This window comes from Gadus chalcogrammus, chromosome 1, assembly GCF_026213295.1.
Source record: "Gadus chalcogrammus isolate NIFS_2021 chromosome 1, NIFS_Gcha_1.0, whole genome shotgun sequence".
Lineage (NCBI taxonomy): Eukaryota > Metazoa > Chordata > Actinopteri > Gadiformes > Gadidae > Gadus > Gadus chalcogrammus.
In genome coordinates this window covers 20,673,481-20,698,571 of record NC_079412.1, presented here as the reverse complement: position 1 = coordinate 20,698,571, position 25,091 = coordinate 20,673,481, and the positions used below count along the sequence as shown (strand labels likewise).

At 43.0% G+C, this 25,091-nt stretch overlaps 1 protein-coding gene across 1 annotated transcript; it reads left to right on the top strand.

Annotated features, from left to right (window-relative positions):
* The first annotated feature begins 392 nt into the window (after positions 1 to 392).
* On the top strand, positions 393 to 11,772 carry LOC130382284 (NACHT, LRR and PYD domains-containing protein 12-like). The gene is made up of 13 exons (XM_056589967.1): positions 393 to 510; positions 625 to 741; positions 830 to 946; positions 2,377 to 2,493; positions 2,878 to 2,947; positions 3,133 to 3,373; positions 4,993 to 6,820; positions 7,180 to 7,353; positions 7,502 to 7,675; positions 9,930 to 10,103; positions 10,270 to 10,443; positions 10,617 to 10,663; positions 11,232 to 11,772. Exons 1-13 carry the CDS (start codon positions 428 to 430, stop codon positions 11,726 to 11,728), a joined length of 3,813 nt encoding a protein of 1,270 aa, XP_056445942.1. The 5' UTR covers positions 393 to 427; the 3' UTR covers positions 11,729 to 11,772.
* Positions 11,773 to 25,091: the final 13,319 nt, after the last annotated feature.

Here is a 25,091-nt window from a genome sequence, read left to right as displayed (position 1 = left end):
CTTGACCTGGGTCTTCTTCTCTGTGGTCCTGCATCAAAGATCTGCTTGTGATGTCATACAACATGAGGAAGTCCATATATGGACATGCCTTCAAAGTGGCATAACCAGCATAGGGATTAGTATGTATGATATCCGCACGGTAAAATTGATCTTGCTCAGACACATTTGAAGCCCTATAAGGCATTCTGTGTTGAATGATGAACAGTTATTAGATACGTCATCTGTGAATCCTCTTCCTCATTGAGAATGAGAGGGGCTATGAATCTCTTCTAGGAAAGACCACCCTGCCTCTCGACCAAATTAAACGGAGACAACAGCCCCCTGTGACCGGCAATAAGAAGCTCCTAGAAAATCAGCGAATAAACAATCACTGACTGTCAGTAGAAAGAATATGTAGTAGTGTTTGTGTCCAGGTCTCCAGTCTGCTATGGATGACGAGAGAGAGGAGGGGGGACCTACCTCTAAAACCACTCTGTCTGGGGAACATGGCCGCCAGAGCAAAGCTAAGAGGTAAGAAGAGGATCTCTCTCCGTTTGTGACTGTTGTCCATCTCAGAGCTCAGCAGTGATATATCATGACTCCATCGTTAGTCTGAGTAACAGCTGTGTGTGTGTTGTGTTGAAGCCCAGAGCAGCAGGGGAGAGCAGACTCCCCTGGACCCAGCTGTGTCTCCATGAAGAGTGACAACTCTATGGAACAACCTGTTAACTTTAAAGATGGAAATCAGTCTATTGAGAAGAGGTGAGGATTCAGAGATTATAAAAATAGAATCAGTCTCCGATCTAATAATCGATCGAAAGTGCTTAAATCCTGGTTCTTGATTTTCTAGACGAGTCCAGCAGGAGGGAGCAGACTCCCCTGGACCCAGCTGTGTCTCCATGAAGAGTGACCACTCTATGGAACAACCTGTTAACTTTAAAGATGGAAATCAGTCTATTGAGAAGAGGTGAGGATTCAGAGATTACATGGGGAGAAACAAGACAGAGATACCAAAGTAAAACAGGAAACACACCAAAACAAGACAAGGAAACAGACAGACCATGACAGTACCCCCCCCCCTCAAGGGTCGACTACCAGGCGACCCACGACATGACCGGGGTGACCGGCTGGCCAGGGAACTGGAACGGGGCATAACGGAGGGATGCACCAGGGCATGGCAGGGAGCTTCAGGCGGACGGCCTGGGGGGCAAGCAGAGGCCTGCAGCGGTGAAGACGAGGTAGAGGGCGGGCCCCTTCTGGAAGGTCTGGAAGGTTTGGAAGGCGGAACCCCTCGGGAAGGCAAGGTGGAGGGCGGGGCCCTTCTGGAATGTCTGGAAGGCGGGACCCCTCTGGAAGGCAAGGTAGAGGGCGGGCCCCTTCTCGAAGGTGCCCCCTCGCCCCTTCTGGAAGAGGGGGCACCCTCGGGAAGGAGTAGGGTTCAGGAACCGGACAGGGCTCGGGGACCGGAGTCAGCTCAGGGGCTGGAGAGAAATGTTGAACCGGATGGCACTCCGCACTCAACACCCCCACTCCGATAGTCCGTAAGGCACCCTCCAACCCGGGCCTCGAAGTGACAGCGCTGCACGTACGCCCCAACACAGCCTCCAACAAAAAGAGCGTCCGCTGGGTCCAATGATGGTCGGATCATTCTGTTGCGGTTAGCGGGTGGCAGGCAGGCAAGGACTCTACAACAGGCGGGTAGTCAGGCAGGCAGGGGTTCGGTGGCAGGGGGAGGATAGGTAGACGTAACGACGAACTGGCGCCGGCAGACAGGAGATCCCCGGCTGAAGTAGGGAATGGTGATTGGTGATTGTAGACTGGTGTGTCAGGTGAAGGACCACTGACGTCAAGTAGCCACTAGATGGAGGTAGTGGATCGCGTAGCAGGACGCGGCGCGACACATTCATCATATTGGCCACATTCAAAACAATGTGAACACCAAACCAAAACAACTGTTGGAGCAATACATCTGAGATGAGCATTAAGGCTTGCAGTTCCCCGGATATGAGAAGTGTATTTGTTCTGTACTTGTTTTGTCTAGATGACTGCTAGGCTGTGGTCAAGATGAAGCAGTGAACTCCATGTGGTCATAGTCTGTTCTTCATACAACAGATAGAAAGAATAGGAGGCTTGAAATCAGATGTTCTGACTTTGACAAAGCAGATTTCTAGTCAGTGTTGATCAAGCAGCAATTCTGTTATTCTAGTTTCAGGCATTAGGTTATTCAGAGGCAGGAATAACATCAAAGTAACAAGTTATAATATCTTAACTGAGTAATATAATTAGCCAAGTTGAAGATGATCACCTAGAAACTGCCTTTTAAGAAGAATTATCTTGTCAGCATAAGAATTGCAGTCTGATACTCTGATTAAAAGTTGTTTGTGTGTTGTGTTGAAGCCCAGAGCGGCAGGAGAGAGCAGTGTCTCCTGGACCCACCTGTGTCTCCCTGAAGAGTGACTATTCTATGGATCCACCTGTCACATTTAAAGATGGAAATCAATCTATTGAGAAGAGGTGAGTATTTATCAGAGATTACAAAAATACAGCTTCTATCAAACCTCCTTAAATCCTCCTGGTTCTTTATTTTCTAGAAGACTCCAGCAGGAGAGAGCAGACTCCCCTGGAACCAGCTGTGTCTCTCCGAAGAGTGAGCGCTCTATGGATAGACCTCCTGAATTTAAAGATGGACGCCCCTCCAGAAAGAAGAGGTAGGAGTTTCAAACAGACGATGAAAACAGAACAGTTGGTTGTTATCTACCTCTACTGATACTGTGTGTGTGTGTGTGTGTGTGTGTGTGTGTGTGTGTGTGTGTGTGTGTGTGTGTGTGTGTGTGTGTGTGTGTGTGTGTGTGTGTGTGTGTGTGTGTGTGTGTGTGTGTGTTTGTGTTTTCTCCACAGACAACACCAGAAGAGGTCAAAGGTTACTAGTGCTCAATCTGTACAGCAGCATCAAACAGAGCTGATCAAGGTGTGTAAATATCCAACAGGATTACTGACTTTAGCTCTAAAGGAACATTAGAAAGCATCTCTTGTGGTGCTAATAGTCTCCAGGCTTCCCTCTTTAGACCAGCGGGATGTGAATCTAGGGCAGATGCTTCTGATGTCCTCGGTTATTTCAGATTAAAGTTCTCCTTGATGTTTGTTCTGTTCCAGAGGGCTGAGGAGAATGCACACGCTTTTCTAGACAAAGAGCTGAAGAAGCTCTGGAGGGTTCTCTACCCAGATTACCCACAATGCTCAGAGAGTCAGAGTGAGGAGGAGGAGGAGGAGGAGGTGGAGGTGGATGGTAAGAAAGAGGAGCAGAGGAGGCGGGCCATAGAGGGAGTGGTAGACATCACAAAGCTCTGCCTGATGGAGATGAAACAGGAGGAACTGGCCGACACACTGTGGGGTGGTAAGAGACTCTTATTTTGCAAACAGAGTGGAAACTTTATTTTAAAACTGAATTTGCTGTTATTTTCAAATGGTAGAAACAGACTCTGAGGTTTAATGGTTTGTTCCATATTTAGAGGATTATTGTGGGTGTATCAGGTACGATGGATGGAACCAGATAGGTATTGTTAATGTCATTGTATCAGGTTAAATGGTTTGGTCAAGATATCTAGGCTTATTGTATTTATAATAGGTTAAATGGTTTGACCAAGATATGTAGGTTTATTTTGTGCGGTTATCACGTTAAAAGCCCACTATGCAACTTTTTTAGCCAAAATTACATTAATTATGCAGGTTGAGAGTTATTCTGATGGTTCTACAACCATTTCTGGGTCGCTTCTCCAAGGAAAAAGCGAATATGCAACTTGCTCTGTTTGGACTGACACAATCCAGATGTGACGCAGCGGAAGTATCCAATCGTGCCTCGAAAATGTAGTCAGATTGTAGTTTTGAAAATGCTTTACGGCACAGACACACCCCCAAACATGGCACCGGCTAGATATAAACAGCCAGTTGCGAGGCAATTGTTGCATTCATCATGGATCAATCGACTGATAAGGGACCCAAGAGGCGACTGTCGGTGGAACAAAAGAAGAATAAAAAGAAGTTGGACCAGAATAGAGACCAGACACGAGTGAAAGGGGAACTATGCAACTTTTTTGGCTTGATTTACCTTAATATAACAGGCTAAGAGTCATTGCGATGGTTCTATTATACATTTTTGTTCAATTGTTCGTTGTTTCGACTCCCCCTTGCGCATCTTGGCGGAGAAAGGGATATGTTTCTGCCGGCAACCCGCCGCCCACTCTCACGGGAGTCTCGGGTCTCGCGAAGTAACAAATTGCTTTACGGCACAGACCCCCAAACACGGAACCGGCTAGATATAAACATAAGTAACTAAGGGATTGTTACATTCATCATAGATTTGCCGACTAAAAAGTGACAGAGAAACCCAATGTCGGAGGAACAGAAGAAGAGAAAAGGGAGACTGACCGACAGAGAGGCCAGACACGAGTAAACGTTGGGCGAGCTTTTCAGGAATAGCTTGAACTGAAAGAAAAAGAAGACTGCAAATCAGACGCCGACTTGGCTGTGTTGCTTTTGAGATTGAAAGTACCCTTGGGTGAACTTTGTCTTCGTGGTATTCTTGATTTTGATAGTCTCTGTACAAATGTGTTTGCTCAACCATTTTGTTGTGAGCCCTGTAAAAATGTGTTTCCTCGACAGTTTGGTTTTGAGCCCTGTAATGTTTCTAGCTTGCTCGGTTGCAACCATGGAAAAGCCTTTGTTTCCATGGGGTCGTCAACGAGTTGTTACGACAGTGTTGTAAAATATCTACTACGACGCTGTAGGGGGCGCCGTGTAGAGAAAAGTGCGTGCCAAACCAAGAAAACAGCGAAGAAATGCCCGATCCTGCATAGTGGGCCTTTAAATATTAACATTCAAAAATATTAACATTTTGTAACATGAAGTAGTAACGATGCCACTAAATGTCATGAAGCCATTTTACAGGAAGAATTTAAATGTGTCCAATTATATCACAATGCACTAAATTATGTCTTCTGTGGTTTTGTCATTTAGGAGCTGTTGCTGTTGGGTGCCAACATAAAATCAAGTCTCATCTGAGGGAGAAGTTCAGGAATGAGTTTGAGGGAATTGCTAAAGCAGGACAGCCAACAGGTCTGAATGACTTCTACACCGAGCTCCTCATCACAGCGAGAGGCAGTGGAGAGGTCAACCAGGAACATGAGATCAGACTTATTGAAACAGCCTCCAGGAAACCAGCCAGGGAGGAAACACAGATCAAATGCGAAGACATCTTTAAACCCTTAGCTGGACAAGATCAACCAATCAGAACAATAATGACAACGGGAGTGGCCGGCATTGGTAAAACCATATTAACCCACAAGTTCACTCTGGACTGGGCGGAAGGCAAAGCCAACCACGACATACACTTCACATTTCTCTTGACTTTCAGAGAGCTGAATTTACTGAAAGGGAAAGAGTTTAGCTTGGTGGAACTTCTTCATTACTTCTTCATTGAAACCAAAATAGCAGCAATCTGCAGATTTGAATGGTTCCAAGTTGTCTTCATCTTGGATGGTCTAGATGAGTGCCGACTGCCTCTGGACTTCCAGAACAACCAGAGCTGGACTGATGTCACAATGCCGACCTCGGTGGACGTGCTGCTGACAAACCTCATCAGGGGCAACCTGCTTCCCTCCGCTCGCATCTGGATAACCACACGCCCTGGGGCAGCCAATAAGATCCCTGCTGAGTGTGTTGACATGGTGACAGAGGTGAGGGGCTTCAATGACTCACAGAAGGAGGAGTATTTTCAGAAGAAATTCAGCGATGAGACACTGGCCAGCACAATCATCTCCCATGTCAAGAAATCACGAAGCCTCCACATCATGTGTCACATCCCAGTCTTCTGTTGGATCTCTGCAACTGTTCTTGAAGACCTCTTCCAACCATCCCAGAGAGTAAAAGAGATGCCCAAGACTGTGACCCAGATGTACATCTACTTCCTGAGGGTTCAGTCCATACAGGCGGACATGAAGTACCATGGGAGAGCTGAAAAAGATCTAGACTGGAGTTCAGAGAGCAGGGAGATCATTGTTTCTCTTGGAAAACTGGCTTTTAACCAGCTGGAGAAAGGCAACCTAATCTTCTACGAGACAGACCTGGCAGAGTGTGGCATCGATATCAGAGCAGCCTCAGTGTACTCAGGAGTGTTCACCCAGATCTTTAAAGAGGAGTGTTGGCTGTACCAGGACAAAGTGTTCTGCTTTGTCCATCTGAGCATCCAGGAGTTTCTAGCTGCACTTTATGTCCTTCAGTCCTTCATCAACACTGGTGTCAATCTATTCTCAGAAGAACCAGCTACCCCTGGCAAAGATGAACTCTTCCTCTACCAGAGTGCTGTGGACAAGGCCTTACAGTGTGAGAACGGACACCTGGACTTGTTCCTCCGCTTCCTCCTGGGCCTCTCTCTGGAGACCAATCAGAAACTCCTACGAGGTCTGCTGGGAAAGACAGGAAGTAGATCAATGACAACTCAGTTTAAACAAGGTCTGCTTTGGCTGACAGGAAGACAGCCCAATCAGAGAACAGTCTGTTACATCAAGGAGAAAATAAATGGAGATATCCCTCCAGAGAGAAGCATCAATCTGCTCCACTGTCTGAATGAGTTGAACGACCCTTCTCTAGTGGAGGAGATCCAACAGTCCCTTACATCAGGAAGACTATTCATGGAATCTCTCTCCCCTGCTCAGTGGTCTGCTCTGGTCTTCATCTTACTGTCGTCAGATGAGGAGCTGGATGTGTTTGACCTGAAGAAATACTCTGCTTCAGAGGAAGGTCTTCTGAGGCTGGTGCCAGTGGTCAAAGCCTCCAAAATATCTCTGTAGGTCCATTAATAACATGTATTACAATACACAACGCAATATACATAAAAAATGAAAAAAAGTTATGATAAAATACAAAACATCCCTGCAGTTATACACATATATACATGCAAGTCTATTTACATAATAAAACTGTAATATTATACGGCAAAATTCCAAGCACATCTTTTCAATATTCAATATTTTCTGCCAAATAATTATTTGAGATTTAAGGATCTAATGTATTGACTAGTTAAATTAACAAAACAATTCTAGTTAAAGATTTTGCCAGAATTCCTTTATTTTTCTTAAAAGTAAAGGAGCTATTATTATTATTTGAATCACAGTTCCTAATATGTTCTGTTTATTTTGTGTGAAGGCTGAATGACTGTCTTCTGTCAGAGAGATGCTGTGAAGCTCTGGCCTCAGTTCTCAGCTCCAGCGCCTCTAGTCTGAGAGAGCTGGACCTGAGTACCAATGATCTGCAGGATTCAGGAGTGAAATTGCTCTCTTCTGGACTGGGGAGTCCACACTGTACACTGGAAACTCTCAGGTCAGTTTTACTAAATGTGCAAACGATTAACAAGAATGTGAACAACGCGCCACTGACTTTAAACCAGGTATTTCCTGGTTTGTGGCGGAATTGTTTAATAGCTCACTATCGCTCAGTTCCCAACATTTTCTGTTTATTTTGTGTTAAGGCTGAATGGCTGTCAGCTGTCAGAGAGATGCTGTGAAGCTCTGGCCTCAGTTCTCAGCTCCAACTCCTCTAGTCTGAGGGAGCTGGACCTTAGTATCAATGATCTGCAGGATTCAGGAGTGAAGCTGCTCTCTGCTGGACTGGGGAGTCCACACTGTACATTGGAAACTCTCAGGTCAGTTTTACTCAATGGTCAAACAGTTACACCACATGTTCCGGTAACACTTTATAACAAGGTGCCATAATAAATAGCAAACTAGTCATTACCTAAACCCTTTGTTAATATTTGTTAATTGTTACTAAAATATCTATTTGGCAAGTTAATCGGGTCTTTTTCACTGACTACAGAGTGTCGCTGGTAAGGGTTAGGGTTAGGGTCGTGTGTTAGGGTTAGGGTTAGGGCAGTGTGTTAGGGTTAGGGTCATGTGTTAGGGATAGGGCCTTGTGTTAGGGTTAGAGTCGTGTGTTAGGGTTAGGGTTAGGGCAGTAAGTTAGGGTTAGGGTCGCGTGTTAGGGTTAGGGTTAGGGTCGTGGGTTAGGGCCATGTGTTATGGTTGGGGGTTAGGGTAAGGGCCGTGTGTTAGGGTTGGGTTAGGGTTATGCAACCAACTAATATTTAATTAATGATGAAAGAACTATTAACTTGTGCCAAATATAATTTTAGTAACAATACCGAATATTAACAAAGGGTTAGGTAATGACTAGTTTGCTAGTAATTATCGCACCTTATTACAGAGTGTTACCCATGTTCCATAGCAGCGGAAAGTTATATAATTAAACTTATAATGACGACATTATTACTTTGATATCATTGAAAATGTTACACCTTGTTGTTTAATTGGATATTCTAATACATCCATGCTTGCAACTTTTCAATTATGAATGTAAACATGAACACAAAATAGAATCATAGTGCAGGGGACGGTGATAGTTAAAAGCAGGCTGAAATACAGGGGCTTACCTTTTTTGAAAGCCTAAACTTCGTTCCGCCAATTCCTTCTCAACCATGGCCAAGATATCCACCACTACGAGTCTTTATTTGTTGTGGAAGTACCAGAGATGTCGAAGAACCCAGCGCATTAGTTTAGGATTCATAATATCATCCGGAGGAGCACACATTTTTTTTGCCGTGATATTATATATTGTATTATGTAGATATTATATAGACATAGAGCTCTGTGAATCCGCAAACAGATTCCTTCTCTTTCTCCTCCATGTTGCGGTTCACTCTGACTTCAGGGAGTGAACGCTGATTGGCTGTCATGACCAAGCATCAAGATAAATCCACAAATATAAATCATTTTACACCCAATATTCAATAAAAATAAGCATCTTACATGGTTTAAACATTCTAATTAAAGATTTGAATACAATTCCTTTACTATGTTATTTTAATCACAATTTCTAACATGTTCTGTTTATTTTGTGTGAAGGCTGTATGGCTGTCGTCTGTCAGAGAGATGCTGTGAAGCTCTGGCCTCAGTTCTCATCTCCAACTCCTCTAGTCTGAGAGAGCTGGATCTGAGTACCAATGATCTGCAGGATTCAGGAGTGAGGCTGCTCTCTGCTGGACTGGGGAGTCCACTATGTGCACTGGAAACTCTCAGGTCAGTTGCACTAAACTCCTCTCCTATAATGTACCGGTACTTTGTTTTGCTCGGGTTAAGAGCGAATAGTCTATCGTGTCACGACCCAGAGCCCGTACAGGCATACAACGTTTATGGCGGAAATACACTGACAAAAGTCATGGGGCAAAAAACGAACACATCCCTGAACACAAATCATCATTGTAAACAATGTAACTGCACTATCACTCAGTAGTTCTCTGATCCCGAGACCGATAACTACGCCCACACCAAAAGTGGCGAGAATGTTCGGGCCGCGTGTTGGCGCAAGTATAATCACGCAAACTTCAAAAAACTTGCCTCAGTGTGGGAGGCTTACCTCTTGTGAACACCAAAGTAGACATCCGCCAATTGATTCTCCACCATTGCCGAGATAATCACCAGAGCAAGTCTTTACTTGTTTTGGAAGTAGCAGAGAAGTAGGAGCACACAGCTTTTGGCCATGATATTATATATTACATTATATAGATATTATTTTACATTATATAGATATAGGGCTCCGGGAGTCCGCAAACGACAACAATAACTTTCTCCTCCTTGTTGCGCTTCTATTTAGACATCAGGGAGTGAGTGCTCATAGGCTGTCCCGACCAAGCATCAAGCAGAATTTGCAAATATTAAGCATTTTACACCCAATATTGAATAAAAATAAGGATCTAGTGTATTGATTAGATACATTATTAAAACATTCTTTTAAAATATTTCTAATCAAAGAATTACACAATTCCTTTATTATGTTTAAATTAAAAGAGGTATGTAATTCTAATCACATATCCTGACACGTTGTTTTTATTTTGTGTGAAGGCTGAAAGGCTGTCATCTGTCAGAGAGATGCTGTGAAGCTCTGGCCTCAGTTCTCAGCTCCAACTCCTCTAGTCTGAGAGAACTGGACCTGAGTACCAATAATCTGCAGGATTCAGGAGTGAAGCTGCTCTCTGCTGGACTGGGGAGTCCCCACTGTACACTGGAAACTCTCAGGTCAGGTTTGCTCAATGTGCAAACAGTTAAACAACAAGTTCCATATCAGAGGACTTCTGACAGATTCACATCCAGAAAACTGACCATTTCGTGTGCGTGTGTGTGTGTATGTGTATGTGTATGTGTATGTGTATGTGTGTGTGTGTGTGTGTGTGTGTGGGTGTAGCTTATCTGGCTGCCTGGTCACTCAGGAAGGCTGTGCCTCTCTGACCTCAGCTCTGAGCTCCAACCCCTCCCATCTGAGAGCGCTGGACCTGAGCTACAATCACCCAGGAGACTCAGGAGCTACGCTGCTCTCTGCTGGACTGGAGGATCCACGTTGGAGACTTGAAACTCTCAGGTATGGAGAGGACAGCTCACCTCTCAGGGACAATGTCTTGTACTAGGATTCATCCAGCTAATGGATGTTCTGGTTTGAAAACACAGCTTCACATGTTGTGTAGAAAGTGATAAGACAGCAGATGATGATGGTGAATGTTTCAACATGCTGCTCTCACTTTGTTTCCCCCCCAGTGTGGACCACGGTGGAGTGGTGAGGCTGAAACCAGCTCCACAGAGGTGTAAGTGGAGTTTGATTCATCACAACACAAGTTAACTATTGAGAAATATGGAAAGTCCATCCACACAGCAGGAGGTGAAGACAGTTTCCAATGTGTACTAGGAGCATATGCTCTTCATGCTGAATATTTCGATCTACGGTATAATATGTGTTTGATAGTTCATATTGCCAAAGTACATGCAGTTTGTACGTAAACATGTTTCAATGTTCTGTCTGGGACAGCCACTCGCACACACATTGGCTTTGCTATTAACTTTAATTATCTAAAAGTCAGGGCACACTCCTCAACTATAGTTCCATATGATATTATTTTGTCTTTCTATGTTAATGTTTATAGAGTAGATAGCACGTGGAAAATGACAGGAATAAGAAGTATGCAAGACAACAGTACTAGTGATGATGATGATGATGATGATGATGATGCTGATGATGATGATGATGATGATGATGATGATGATGATGATGATGATGATGATGATGATGATGTTGATGATGATGATGATGATGATGATGATGATGATGATGATGAAGAATGGTTCAGCAGCTCATCCTGCCCTGTTCTCCGTCAGATGCCTGTGAACTCACACTGGACCCAAACACAGCCCACAGACAACTCTCTCTGTCTGAGGACAACAGAAAGGTGACAGTGGTTGGAGAGGACCAGTCGTATCCTGATCACCCAGAGAGGTCGGACTTCCAATACCAGGTGTTGTGTAGAGAGGCTCTGACTGGCCACTGTTACTGGGAGGCAGAGTGGGAAGGAGATGTTCGTATCGGAGTGACATCCAGACGAAGCACAAGGAGAGGAGAGGGTGTTAAATCTTTAGATGAAGATGGTTACTTTGCCTACTTCAGTCATAGGACAGACGCTGGCTCTAACCGAGTAGGACTGTATCTGGACCGATCCGCTGGCACTCTTACATGCTACAGATATTACCCAGATGTAGGAGGTTCCTTTGACAGACTGCCAGATATCAGCATCCATAACATCTTTACCCAGGAGGTTCTCTACACTGCGTTTGGGTTATTGAGTTATGGTGCCTCAGTGTCTCTGTGTCGGTTGTAGCCAAACACACACATGCATATATCAACCCACACATACACAGGCAAACAGACTAACACATTTCTATAACACACCTAACTATACACACACATATATGAATACATACACTACACAAACATATATGAATACACATACAAACACACACTTATATGAATGCACAGGTGCACATTCATATATTCCCCAAGCACACACACACACACACACACACACACACACACACACACACACACACACACACACACACACACACACACACACACACACACACACACACACACACACACACACACAGACACACACACACACACACACACACAAACACAGGGTTTTGATGATTTAAATTCATGCACTCAACTATACTCCAAATGCTTTTATTGAGCTTGGAAAGTTGACCAATGCTTTTATTGAGCTTGTGAAAGTTGATCTTGATAAACAATCAAAGAAAGAGAACTTCTCTAGCTTAGTAGGCTAAGTAGGTTTGGAAAGACTTCTTTTCTAATGTAAAATGTATCTAAAATACTGATTGATGGTAAATCCAAACATGTTTATGCTACAATATTTTATATTTTTTCCGGGATTAACAGTTAACAGGGCTGTGATATCAGTTTATATTTTGATTGAGTTTATAATTCGACTACTAAATGCTCCGTAGTTGTGTATGTGTATTTGTTGTTTGTATGTTACTGTGTCTGTAATATGCAAGCTGCTCAAACAAATTGCCCCTAGTGGGATAATTAAAGTTGTATTGTATTGTATTGTATTGTAAGCCTAACATGATTTTAAGTAGATTAAATATTATATTAAAAATATCTATGGGAAATGTTATTGTGAATGGTCAATATCATCTGTTGAGATCAACACAGCAGTAGAACATGTTCAGTTATTAAAGATATGTGCACACCTGTTTATTATTAGTAGCAATGTTCTTCTGTTGTTTTACTCCTTGTGTTAATTGTGTACGTGTAAGGGACTATTTTTCCGTTGTACTGCTAATAAAGGATACTGATAATGAACAACTAAATGGATAAACTGACGTTCAATTTACACTTTAAGGTTGGGGGTTCACTAAATAAAAAGGACAGAGGCTTCATCTGCACAGCATTAATAATCAGGATACCAGCTAGTGCATTTTGACATCAGACTCATACGCCCGATGAGGGACAGAATATGGAGAGAATTCTAGAAAAGACCCGACAGGAAACAGACACCAGCTATCAGCGTCTCTCCAGAGATGAGCCCTACACCCCCTCCCCCGTCTAACCCTGAGCTTCCATGTTGAAGCACACAGGGGTTTGTTTGAGGTGGTGGTGCTGAGCTGAAGAAGAAGGAACCTCTCCTTCTTTGCCTGGGTGTGTGTGCGAGAGGGACCATGCAGGCCACCGTATCACAGAATGAGACCAGAAGCTGTTCCATGAAGATTCTCAAAGTCATGCAACAATTTTAACCTTTTTGTTTGTAGTACGGGTAAGCCTATACTTGGTAAGCTTATAAAAGCAATGAGCTTGAATCCAAAAATGACATGTCTATTGAATAAGTTTGACCTTTTACTTACAAAAGGGAACAAAGGTGTGAAAATAAATAAGGGTGAAATAAACAGTTGCCGTTTGCGGACTCCCGGAGTCCGCAAACGGCAACAATCCCTTTCTCCTCCATGTCACGGTTCAGTCTTGACTTCAGGGAGGCAAAGCCAAAGTTCCTTTCCCCAGATTCCGTATCCACCGTGGCCGAGAATACCCCCACTTTGCGTCTTTACTCAAGCTTGTGTTATTATATTGCGTGTTATGCGCCATAACACCAACAGCATCCAAATTATCCAAGTTAACCTAATAACAAAGAAGTGCACAGCACTTGCATTACAGTGTGTTTAATCACACACATACCTGATGTGGCGCTCGCACGGTCGTGGCTCATTGTCTCATGGGCGGGCCAGATTCTCTGGGCGAGCAAAGCAGAGAAAGGGGAGGTAACCTTTCCCCTTACGACGATATACGGGGAAATCTCCAAATCAGCCCGTCTGCGCTTTCATTTTCTCAAAGGCGGAGCACGATACTAAGGGCTTGCTATACACCTATCCCCATACCTAGCCACATAGGTAGGCTCAACCCGGTATCACGCGATTGCGTGCTCCTGCGCACGAACGTTAATCTATTGAAGCGTGTTCCAGAGCACGATAGTCCGACTTTTTGCGTGTTACACAGAACGAAATGTCAACCAATGCATTCTGAATGGGAGTGTTCTAAGACAATTAACGTGCTCCACAAAACGGTACGAGAGAGAGAGAAGGAGAGAGAGGGAGGGACAGAGAGAGAGAGAGAGCAAGAGAGAGGCTTCAGAAAGGGTGTGCGCAGATAGTACAGTGCACCCTAGTTATGTTTATGCCAAAACCAAAAATGCTATATGTATATATATATATATATTGCCTAATTATATATATTGCCTATATATATGTATAGGCTATATATATAATTAGGCTATAATTATATTATTTAGCGTGTAATGAGACAATCTATAGCCAAATTGTCGAAGATGCCCGAGAATCTTCGGGGATATCAGCATGGGAAATCGGCGAATCAGACCCATGAACCTATAAAGAAAGACGTCATCTCAAGCGGGAGAGAACGTTTGCGGTGCTGGTTTGTGTCACGTAAGTACAGGGCTCTCATGTCTCATGCATTCGGCGTGAGACACACGCAATTCAACCGATGCACACGCTCGAACCTGTGCCGTGTTCCAATACCCGTACTGTCCGTACTTACTAGCCAAAATGTGAGTAAGATCCGGCGAAAAGAAGTATACTTCAAGGACCCGGATGCCGTACTCAAAACGGGCTAATCCTGAAGTGTGGATCGAAGGACACTCCCCGTACTCAACGGCAGCCATCTTAGCTACGTAGCGGAAGAGGCGGAGCCAGGCTGAGCCAAAGTCTGGCGCATTTTCCACATAGCCTGCATTAATAGAGTCCTTTTGTAGTTTTTATAGTTCTTATAGCTGCTAGGCGTAAAGAGTTCACCGTTCAAAGCGGGATGTTTATTGCGGGGGAGTAGCCACGGCGGCAGTCATGATCGTAATTTCCGGTTAGTGCACCACGGAGTACTCGATTTGGAACAGCACTCACATCTGAAAAAATAACGTAGTAGATAGTGCGGATAGTATACTTCCTTTAAGTATACTCATGGAAGTACGGGTATGGTCTCACGAAAATACGTGACACTGTCACGTTATTTAATCTATTGAAACGTGATCAGGGACACGTAGGCCTATTTTCAAAATGTTGTATTTCAATTGGAAGTAGGCTATTTGTCGTGTCACTAAGCATGACTTCCAAACTAAGGTTCTGTCCGGGAGCGTTCTCCCTAATGTCCCTTATGGAGCTCCGTACAGATCATTCATTGTTGAAAATTGTCTGTGATAACTAACAAATGACAGCTTTTGGCCACCCGTTTCTACTTAAAATTGTCTGTGATAACTAACAATATGACAGCTTTTGGCCACCCGTTTCTACTTTCACCTTTGATACTGAGAAATTGTGACAATACACGGATAGGCCTATATTAAATGCAGGTGCGCTGCTCTGTAGGCAAACCGCGAAGGAAAAAAGGGTAGCTGCTTCATCTGTTCTTTTTAGAATTGTATGTCTGGATGTTTATTTTATCTAGCCATCTATTCTCTTGTTTTTGGCTATGTGAATGAACGTCCGCGTCGATGCCTCGATCGCAAGTCCAGTGTCGCGAGCGGACGTTGCCATGACATCTAGAAATCATACCGTATTTAATGGGTTGTAGTGAGTGTAACATAATTCACCCACAGTATTTTGTTGTGTGTTGTTCTTTCAATTGTGTTAGGCATGTCGTTTACTGTCTTGGTGGTTCAGGGATCGATGTCCCTTTTAAGGATTACGAGTGTCTCTTGACGTCAGAGCCCATGCGGGATTTGTTTACCTTCAGCACGTTTTGATTTCCTGTTACTCTCTTACTAAATAAACGAGTCACACAACTGTGTGCTCAACGTGCGAAATTGTGTCTCTCACTTATGGCAATTTCCTCAGGGTTATCATTAATATTGATGTGTAGGGGTTGTTTATAACTCGTGAATAATATTGTTTAGACCACGGTCTGGGGGAATACTCTGATTCTGATTGGCTGTGTCACGTTAAAATTGTACCGGGGGCGAAAATTGTACCGGCCTACGTCATCGTTTGTTTACATCCTGACAACCTGACAACCTGCCCTGCAACAGACGACGCGATGCAGAAAACATGTTTCCAAACGACGAAATAACATAATACAGATAGCGGATCGCTATCTGAATTATGATAGATAGCGATAACACTTGTTTTTACTTTATATTTGTATTGTATTTAATTGTTTAATCGAAACAATAAAGAAAATTGCCCGCGAAACGGGCGATCGCGTCAAATGACGCGTCAAATCACGTAGGAAGGTTCTTGAACATTCTAGACTATGAAACCTGCTTAAAACACTCAGTTTACTAGCTAAATTCGATTAAACAATTCAATACAATGCAAATATAAAGTAAAAACAAGTGTTTTCTAGCGATCCGTTATCGGTATTATGTTTCAAGAACCCTCCTACGTCATTTGACGCGATCGCCCGTTTCGCGGGCAAAACATTTGTCATTTGACGCGATCGCCCGTTTCGCGGGCAATTTTTTTTATTGTTTCGATTAAACAATTAAATACAATACAAATATAAAGTAAAAACAAGTGTTATCACTATCTATCATAATACAGATAGCGATCCGCTATCTGTATTATGTTATTTCGTCGTTTGGAAACATGTTTTCTGCATCGCGTCGTCTGTTGCAGGGCAGGTTGTCAGGATGTAAACAAACGATGACATAGGCCGGTACAATTTTCGCCCCCGGTACAATTTTAACGTGACAGCTGCAGTGCGTGCATTAACTCCTGATATAGCCCTACAGACACCTGCTAAGTAGTTCCAGTCAGTGTTTAGATTCTCTGCCCGAGCCCGAGCCCGACGCGGGCCGATATTTCCCACCACTATACTCGGGCCGGGTTTTTATTTTTATTTTACCATGGGTTTATTGGCCTAATCTGAGGAGAAATCTATGCCATAAACAGAAATATTATAGGCCTTTATTACACGGATCTTCTCAATGCCGTGGAACGCTCCGTTCACTTGCATGGGTAGTAGTCCGGTGACTTGTCTACCCCAGCGTCTACCGTTGCTAAGCGACGTCACCGTCTTTGCGGACAAATTATTTCTCTGCTGATCAACAATACAAATGGCCAAAATACTTTTATCTCCCCCCCCCCCCCCCCCCCTTAAATAAATACTATGGCAGAATTATTATTATTATTATTCTCATTCAACTTGAACTTGTGTTTTTACAGTAGAGTGGTGGAGGGATGACGTATGTTGGCCAACCCGGAAGTGAGCGTCGCCCTGGATTCCTTCGACAAAAAGCCAACGGGTTTTGCCATTGGATTTTGGATTATTATAAATTGAAACAATTTATTAAATAAATATTTGTGAGATGTCATTACTCATTTGTGAGATGAGTTTGCTTCCTATTTATATATCGAGTATACACCCCTACTGTCCACAAGCATCCCCCCCATATGGATTTGGAGAATTGTTGCCACGTCGCAGTGGTGGAGGTATCATATAATAATATAATAATAATAATACATTTAATTTAGAGGCGCCTTTCAAGACACCCAAGGTCACCTTACAGAGCATATAGTCATCCTTCAAAACTATGTAAAACAGACTAGGAATAAAAGGAAAACAGAGGTTAAACATGAAGAAGAATAATAATTAATAACACTCAAAGACGCCTAAAGTGAAGGGGGGACCTCACTAACCACCACCAATATGTAGCACCCACTTGGGTGATGCACGGCAGCCAATCGGTGCCAGAACGCTCACTACACACCAGCTTGAGGTGGAGAGTTAGGGATGAGGTGGAGAGTGAGGGAAAAGAACATTTAAACACTATCGACCATATTTAAACACTATCGATCACATTTAAACAATATCGACCACATGTAAACACCATCGCCCACATTTAAACATTATCACCCACATTTAAACACTATGGACCACACGTAAACCCTATCGACCACATTTAAACACTATCGCCCACATTTAAACACTATCGCCCACATTTAAACACTATGGACCACATTTAAACACTATGGACCACATGTAAACCCTATCGACCATATATAAACACTATCGACCACATTTAAACATGTAAACCCTATCGACCACATTTAAACACTCTGAACCTCTACAATAAACCGTTCCCCAACGCCTCCAGCCTGGTCTCTCTGTCTGGAAGAATTAGCTCAGGAGGTAGAGAGCGGTTGTCTTGTAACCAAAAGGTTGCTAGTTTGATCCCCAGCTCCTCCTAGCTGAGTGTAGACGTGTCCCTGAGCAAGACACTTAACCCTGACAGCTCCTGACGAGCTGGCTGACGCCTTGCGTGGTGACTCGGCCGTCGGTGAGTCAATGTGGGTATTAACCGGTCGCGACTGGACAAAAGTGACTTAATTGCCATAATTGTAATTGGTGGAGTGAAGCCCTGTTACAACCGACAGTAATCCAGCACAAGCTCCCCACTCTCTCACCTGTTGTCGAACGCCCTCTCGCTCTCGCCCCGGGCGCCGCTGCTCTCCTCCTCCTCCCCCTCCCTCTCTCCTCCTCCCTCTCCGCATGCACAACATGCCTACAGAGAGTCATTCCACATGCACAGCCTTGGTAAAAATGACTGATGATTGGTTAAGGGGGATTGACAATTCTTTGTTATCTGGTGCCGTCATGTTTGACTTCGGCGCTGCATTTTACCTTATTGACCACAAGTTGTTGATTGAAAAACGTACACACTATGGTTTTGGACCCATGGCAATCTCTTGATTTGAGAATTACTTATCATTCAGATCCCAGCGGGTTCTCTTGAATGGTACTCTGTCCAATAGCATTAACCTTGACTGTGGTTTGCCGCAAGGAAGTTGTATGGGTCCGCTTTTATTTTCAATTTTTACGAATGATCTCGTTCTCGTTATTCAAAAGTCCACTATGGTTCTATATGCTGACGATTCTACACTGTACTATTCTGCATCTACATGCTGTAAACTTAAGTCCGCTCTGTCACAAGATCTGAATGCAGTGGTCAAGTGGGTTACAGCATATAGACTTTTTGTTTTAAACCTATCAAAAACTGTCAGAACCGTCTTTGGATCAAGGCCAGGGGCGGACTGGCCACCGGGAGGTTCGGGAGATTTCTCGAACGATGTCAGTCAAGCCAGTCAAGCAGGAGAGTAAGTTAAAGCTTTTAGGACTGTCCATTTTTAACACTGTCCTGGACTGATCATGTTAGGCAGATAGCTGCCAAGATGAGTAGAAGCATTGCTACGGTCTGGAAATGTGCCATCTGCTTACCAGCTACTCTACGGAGACAGGATGTTCAAACATTAGTATTATGCCATCTTGACTTGATTTGGGGCTATGCCTCTAAGACTGACTTAAATAAACTTCAAATTGTACAAAACAGGGCTACAAGACTTGCCCTCGATAGAGCTTAAAGATAAAATGTTGACCGGATGCAGTTCCATGTTGCCATCTAGGCGAAGTCTCCCAGAGTGTATGTGGAGATGTCTGGTTTAACGTGTGCACAACTGCACACTGATACTCAATGTGCACCAGGTGTGAAAACCTCTGAAATATGTCCCTTGAGAAGTTTTAATTTATTTTTGAAGTGAGTGAAAAATGACGTAAAATACAATATGCACAGTATGAAATATGCATCACGAAATAAGACATTTATCTTTGTCACTACCAAATCTCATTCAATACAATCTAGGAGGGTCATGTGCGAAAAATCTGAGCCTTTACAACCTTTTCATGAAAAATACATACACACACACATACAAAACCCATGCTTTTGAATTCGATGTCCAGCACAGGTATAATTATTATTTTTTTTAAGTTACAAAGTTATTTCTAGAACCATGTAATTGTGACCAAGAAATATAAATATTTAAAATTTTCAGTTCGTTAAAATGCAAAATTTCAAGGGCCTGTATGTCTCCCGTGACATAAGGATAGATAGGAGTGTGAGTTTCTGTGAAGGATCGTGTGAAGGATCAAGCCGACTCAACCCCGCCCTCACTCGAATGCTGCCGAGCTCACTCGTCGTCGTCGTAGACCAACTGCACCTTCACCTGGTCCTGGAGGGCCTCGTTCTCTCGGTAAACGTAGACGGGCGTAGCGGTGCACTGGTGAGACACTCCGCCGCTCGCCTCCTGCCGCTCCCCACTCCCCTCCGGCTCGTCCTCGGCCAGGAGGTCGTCGTAGGAGGCCACGCACGGGTCCTGCTCGCGGAGGTAGGCCGGGTAGCCCAGGGAGGCCCTCTCGATCCTCACCGAGCGTCTCACGGGGGTGAAGAAGCGCACCTCCTGGCCGTCGACCCGGAAACGCCCCCTCTGCTGGCTCTGACCGCCCCCAGGAGTGGCTGTTATCTTGTACTTCACTGCAGAGGAGTAGCCCCTCTCTCCCTGGATGAGGGCTCTGACAGGCTGGGGGGTGCCCACAGCGTCTGGCCCAAGGGAAGAGGCCTCTCGCTGGATCTCCTCTTGGTCCTCCTCCTCCTCCACTCTCTCTTTAGCGCGCTCACTTTCATCCCATATATCCCATATATATGAAAGGGCATTCAATTATACTATAATGATCAATTAGGAGGCTGTAGCCCTAAAGGAAGTGATGCAATAGGTGACTGAGGGTCAACATTTGAGAACCCCTTTTATCAAAGGGGGTCTCAAAGGACTCATACGCTTCAACAGCGGCTGCAGCAGAAGTGTTTAGACGAAAGATGAAAAAGACATTGATAGAATATTCCCATTCACGTGATTCTTCGCACGACCTGCAGGTTGGAGACTGAAATAACCCCCAAAATGAGTAATAATGTAAAAGCAGCCAAGTCCCACAAATTGCTTAAACTATTTATTTCATTCCATTGTTTCGTTGATATGCATTATTGAAAAGTTTCAAGCATATGGATTTAATGCAATATCCACAAACAGTTCAAAATGGTACCATGAAATGTCTTGTTTATTGTATTAACCAGTTCATTTCTCTTTTGTGAAAGTCACCAAAAGTCAAAAAAAGTTAAACGCAAGGTCAGGCTAACAGTGGAGCTGTGTTGGGAACCAGCAGCCAAGAGCTTCCATGGAAACTTTCTACCCATGTTAAATAGATTTAGTTGGCAGTTCCTTTTCTGCCCATTCTTTTTTTAACTTGTGGAAGCACTTTGCAGTACTGGGAGACACTATTTCTAACGGCAATGGAGCTAGATTCTAAAAATATCAAATGATGCCCAAAGCAAATACCTTTAACCCATATTTGTGTTTTATCAAATTAAAAAATGTCAGTTTCATTGACCACAAATTGAGCAGAAATATTTTGCATACAAATCTTTAAATAGTTTAACCACATTAAGGAAAATACTTTTGTTAATTTTTTTATTAGTGAAGCCACAAGTTTTGCACATTATCCAAACAGAATACCTGAAATGTTGATATTTCAGCCCTTTCGGGTTAAAACAAGAGAAAAGGACAACCTAACAAGAGTGAAAAGTTTGGGTTAGGTGACCTATAGTTCAAAGATTTCCCTGGTCAGGTAGACTAAATAAAAGTGCATTCCCAATTGCTCCAGGACATTCGTGTAATTTACTTGTGAGCTCTCCCTCAAGCCTAGAGAGACATCAGTGTTGAACCACCAACTGAAAGAGGGTATTTGCCATTAGTATGAGTGACAACATTTCATGGCTATTCATTTAGTTCATTATATTTAGCCGATTTGAATAGACTTTTCTAGCAGGTGAGACTGTCAAAGAACTAAATATGGAGCAACTACAAAAAGTAAATTTGCAGCATGACCAAATTATACAAAAAGTATAGGAACTGTTCTAGCAGATATGTTTTAGAAGTCTCTTTTGATAGGCAGGGAATAATTGTCTTTGTCAGCCTGTAGTCATGCCATCAAATCTGTTGGGCAAAGTACCGCTACTGATTAATCCAGTAGACTCACCAGTCAAGTCCCCCTAGTTAGAAAATGGAAGAAACCCAGTTAGTCATGTTATTTATTCTGTTACAAATGAAGACTAATACTTTCCACATATTGCGATCCAAGTTACTGGCTGCAGTCTTGGGTTTTATAGTTCTATATGAATAGATTCAATTTACTAAACTATTAATCATGCTTCAGAAGAATTAACCTTTCTTGGATGGCAGATCTACCACAAGCCTCCATTGCCACAACCTCCAGATGGCTTACGACCTACGGCAACTCCTCGACTACTGCAAGCCAACAAATTGTCTCTTGCACACCAGACACGCATTTTGCTTTATTTTAGGTTTTCAAGCATCTTAAAATACCCAAATCATCGCTCCAATACACAAGTCAGCTAATGGCCTACAAGGAAATGCTGAAGCTAGTGTTGGGGATGGCGATAGAAATGGACAAGCTTGCGTGTACAAATATGCAGCTAGAATTGCAAGGTTCACAACCCAGTTGCAAAAGTGGTCACAACCGTTGGATTGTAAGCAAGGGTAAAAAAAAAAACTTCCCACAAACTAGTCAACATGGTCAATTGAAAGCCTGTACAAAACGACCCTGGAATAGTCACATGCAGCTTTACTGCGGATGAATTAAGCCAAATTGCATAAACATCCAATGATAAACAGTATACAAATGCAATCAAGGTTGCACTCACACTAGGCCATCTGGCCGTGACCGTCGCAACTGTGGCATGGCCACGGTAGGCTCTTGTACATACGCCATCACGTCGCTAGCATCCAAACAATTCTACCAAACCTTAACCAACTAGTGAAAAATGGAACAAAACTTTAGCACACACCCAGTGACTAATCACCTTGTCCAGGGGTGTTCCAACGTGGTTTACCAGAGGGCCTTGTGGCCCTCTGGTCCACAAGGCCCTCTAGATCTATGGGGGGGCCCCAAAGGGGGCCCCCCCATAGATCTTGTCAGTCATCTAACACCTGTTAAGAAAAACACACATCAAAAGATACAAATCAGCAAAGCTAGGTTAACAAACAGCGCCAACATGCATGTCAAGGTGCAAAGAGCAGGGATACTGATGGCTTGTGTCTGAGGAGACAGCCCAAAAACGTCAACAATTAATAAAGGAAAATAACTTTTACTCACTGCGGTGGTCTATTTCGAAGTGCCATGTTGGTAGCAATATTTGTCTGGGCTGTTCAGTCAAATGCCCACAAAAACAAACACGCAACAACGCATACTTTCAGTTTGTATAAAGTGACAATAGTGATCTGCAATCTGCAATTTAGATCGAAAACGTTCAACCCTCACTAAGCTCAACCTCGATTGACACAGGCCGATGCTAAAAGTAAACCAAACCCATTGTGTCCACCTTTAATAAAGGGGTGCCTGACAGGTGATCTCAATTAAGAGCTAATCAGAAAGAACACACTGAAGGGGCCATGAGTGAGACGTTCTTCTTCTTCTTCTTCTATTTGGTTTTATTGGTGGTTGGCAAACAAACATGTGCATTACCGCCACCTACTGGTTTCTTTATGCATCTTTATTTACTATTGTAACCCTGAGTTTCCCGGATTTCATATTTTCTTTATCAAATTTGTTTCTTTTAAATATCCAAATACGTGCCTATAGCATCTATCTCCTGACATTTTCCTTAATATATTCTCTAACTCATATCTTTCTTTAATTTCTGCCAACTTATCCTGCATTTGTCGTCTCTCTACTTCATACTTTCTACAAATGTTCATTACATGATCTACAGTTTCCTGCTCCTCACAATGATCACACCTCCCTGTGTCATGTTTTCCAACCATTAACAACGATGCATTTAGCCCTGTATGTCCAAATCTTAACCGTGATATTACGGTTTCTTCCCTTCTGCTCCTTCCTGTTCCCCTGGCCTCTCCTACTTTCCTCTGAATTTTATAAAACCACCTTCCCTTCCTCTCCTCCTCCCACCTCTTCTGCCATTTCTCCTTCATTTTCCTTTTAATTATGTTTTACCCTCCATCTTGCTGATATTTATGCGTAATTCAATTTCTTCACATTTTGTTGCCTCTTTTGCCACCTTATCTACCACCTCATTCCCTCTCAATCCAATATGTGCTGGTACCCACACAAACACCACTGTTATACCCATCATCTCTATTAGAATGTCCGGCCTGCTATCTGACTTACTGCTCTGTATACTGGTTAGAACTGAACTTGAGTCCGAACATATTGTTACTCTTACTGGTCTAGTTTCCTCTACCCAATGTATTGCCAATAATATTGCAATCATTTCTGCTGTATACACCGATATTTCATCATTGAACCTTTTACCCACCCGCACCTGAAATTCTGGGACCCAAAATGCTACTCCTACTTTACTTTCTGCACTCTTTGATCCATCTGTATATATCTTTACATAACCATAGAATTTATCAATATACTCTTGCACACTTATGGCATTACAAACAAACTCTCTATCTTTATTTTTCCTTTCTAGAATTGTCCGATCTACTGTAGCATTTGGAAGAATCCAGGGTGGGAGGAGTGAGACGTTCAAAACGAGGACGAGGATTTAACGGAATTGTTGCAATTCAAATTCAAATTTCTTTAATATTGGATAGGGTATGATATCAATGATTTGGGCTTTGAGTAGGCCTATATTTCTTAAATTTATTTCTTACATTTTTTCACCCCTTCGCCTTTTGAATATGAAATCTATAATCTCAGCCTCTCTATAATTTGCCCAACACATATTTTATTGTTCAAATAAAATCCCATCCTTATTTTGCCATTCATATTGAATCTTTACTGTCTTTCATTGTACAAGACAATCATATAATAATTATTCATAACGCTCTTCCATCTCCTTGGCTGCATTAAGACGAGGCTCGGGTCAGAGCAAATATCGGGATCCACACATGATAAGGGATAAAGTTATTTATTAGAATAAAGTAAGTATCATGAAATCTGTAAAGGGATTAGTGTAGCGTATGGAAGATTAGAAAATGTGCGATTATATGGTTTGGACAGAAAACCAGTACCAAAATCACAAGGACCGACCGAGCCAAAATGGAGGAAAAGTACACAGACAGACAAAACAAATACTGGGAACAACAAACCATCTTTACCATGTTGGAAATACCCAAACAAAATGCAACAAACCAAACCTGAACAGCAAACCAACCAATGTGACCAACCAACTGAACTACTGACCAAACACACAATTCTTTCGACTAGCCTATGTATATGGGCAGTGGAAAGTGTGCTGTGGGGATGTTGAATAGTGTTAACATAAAACAAAACATGGAACC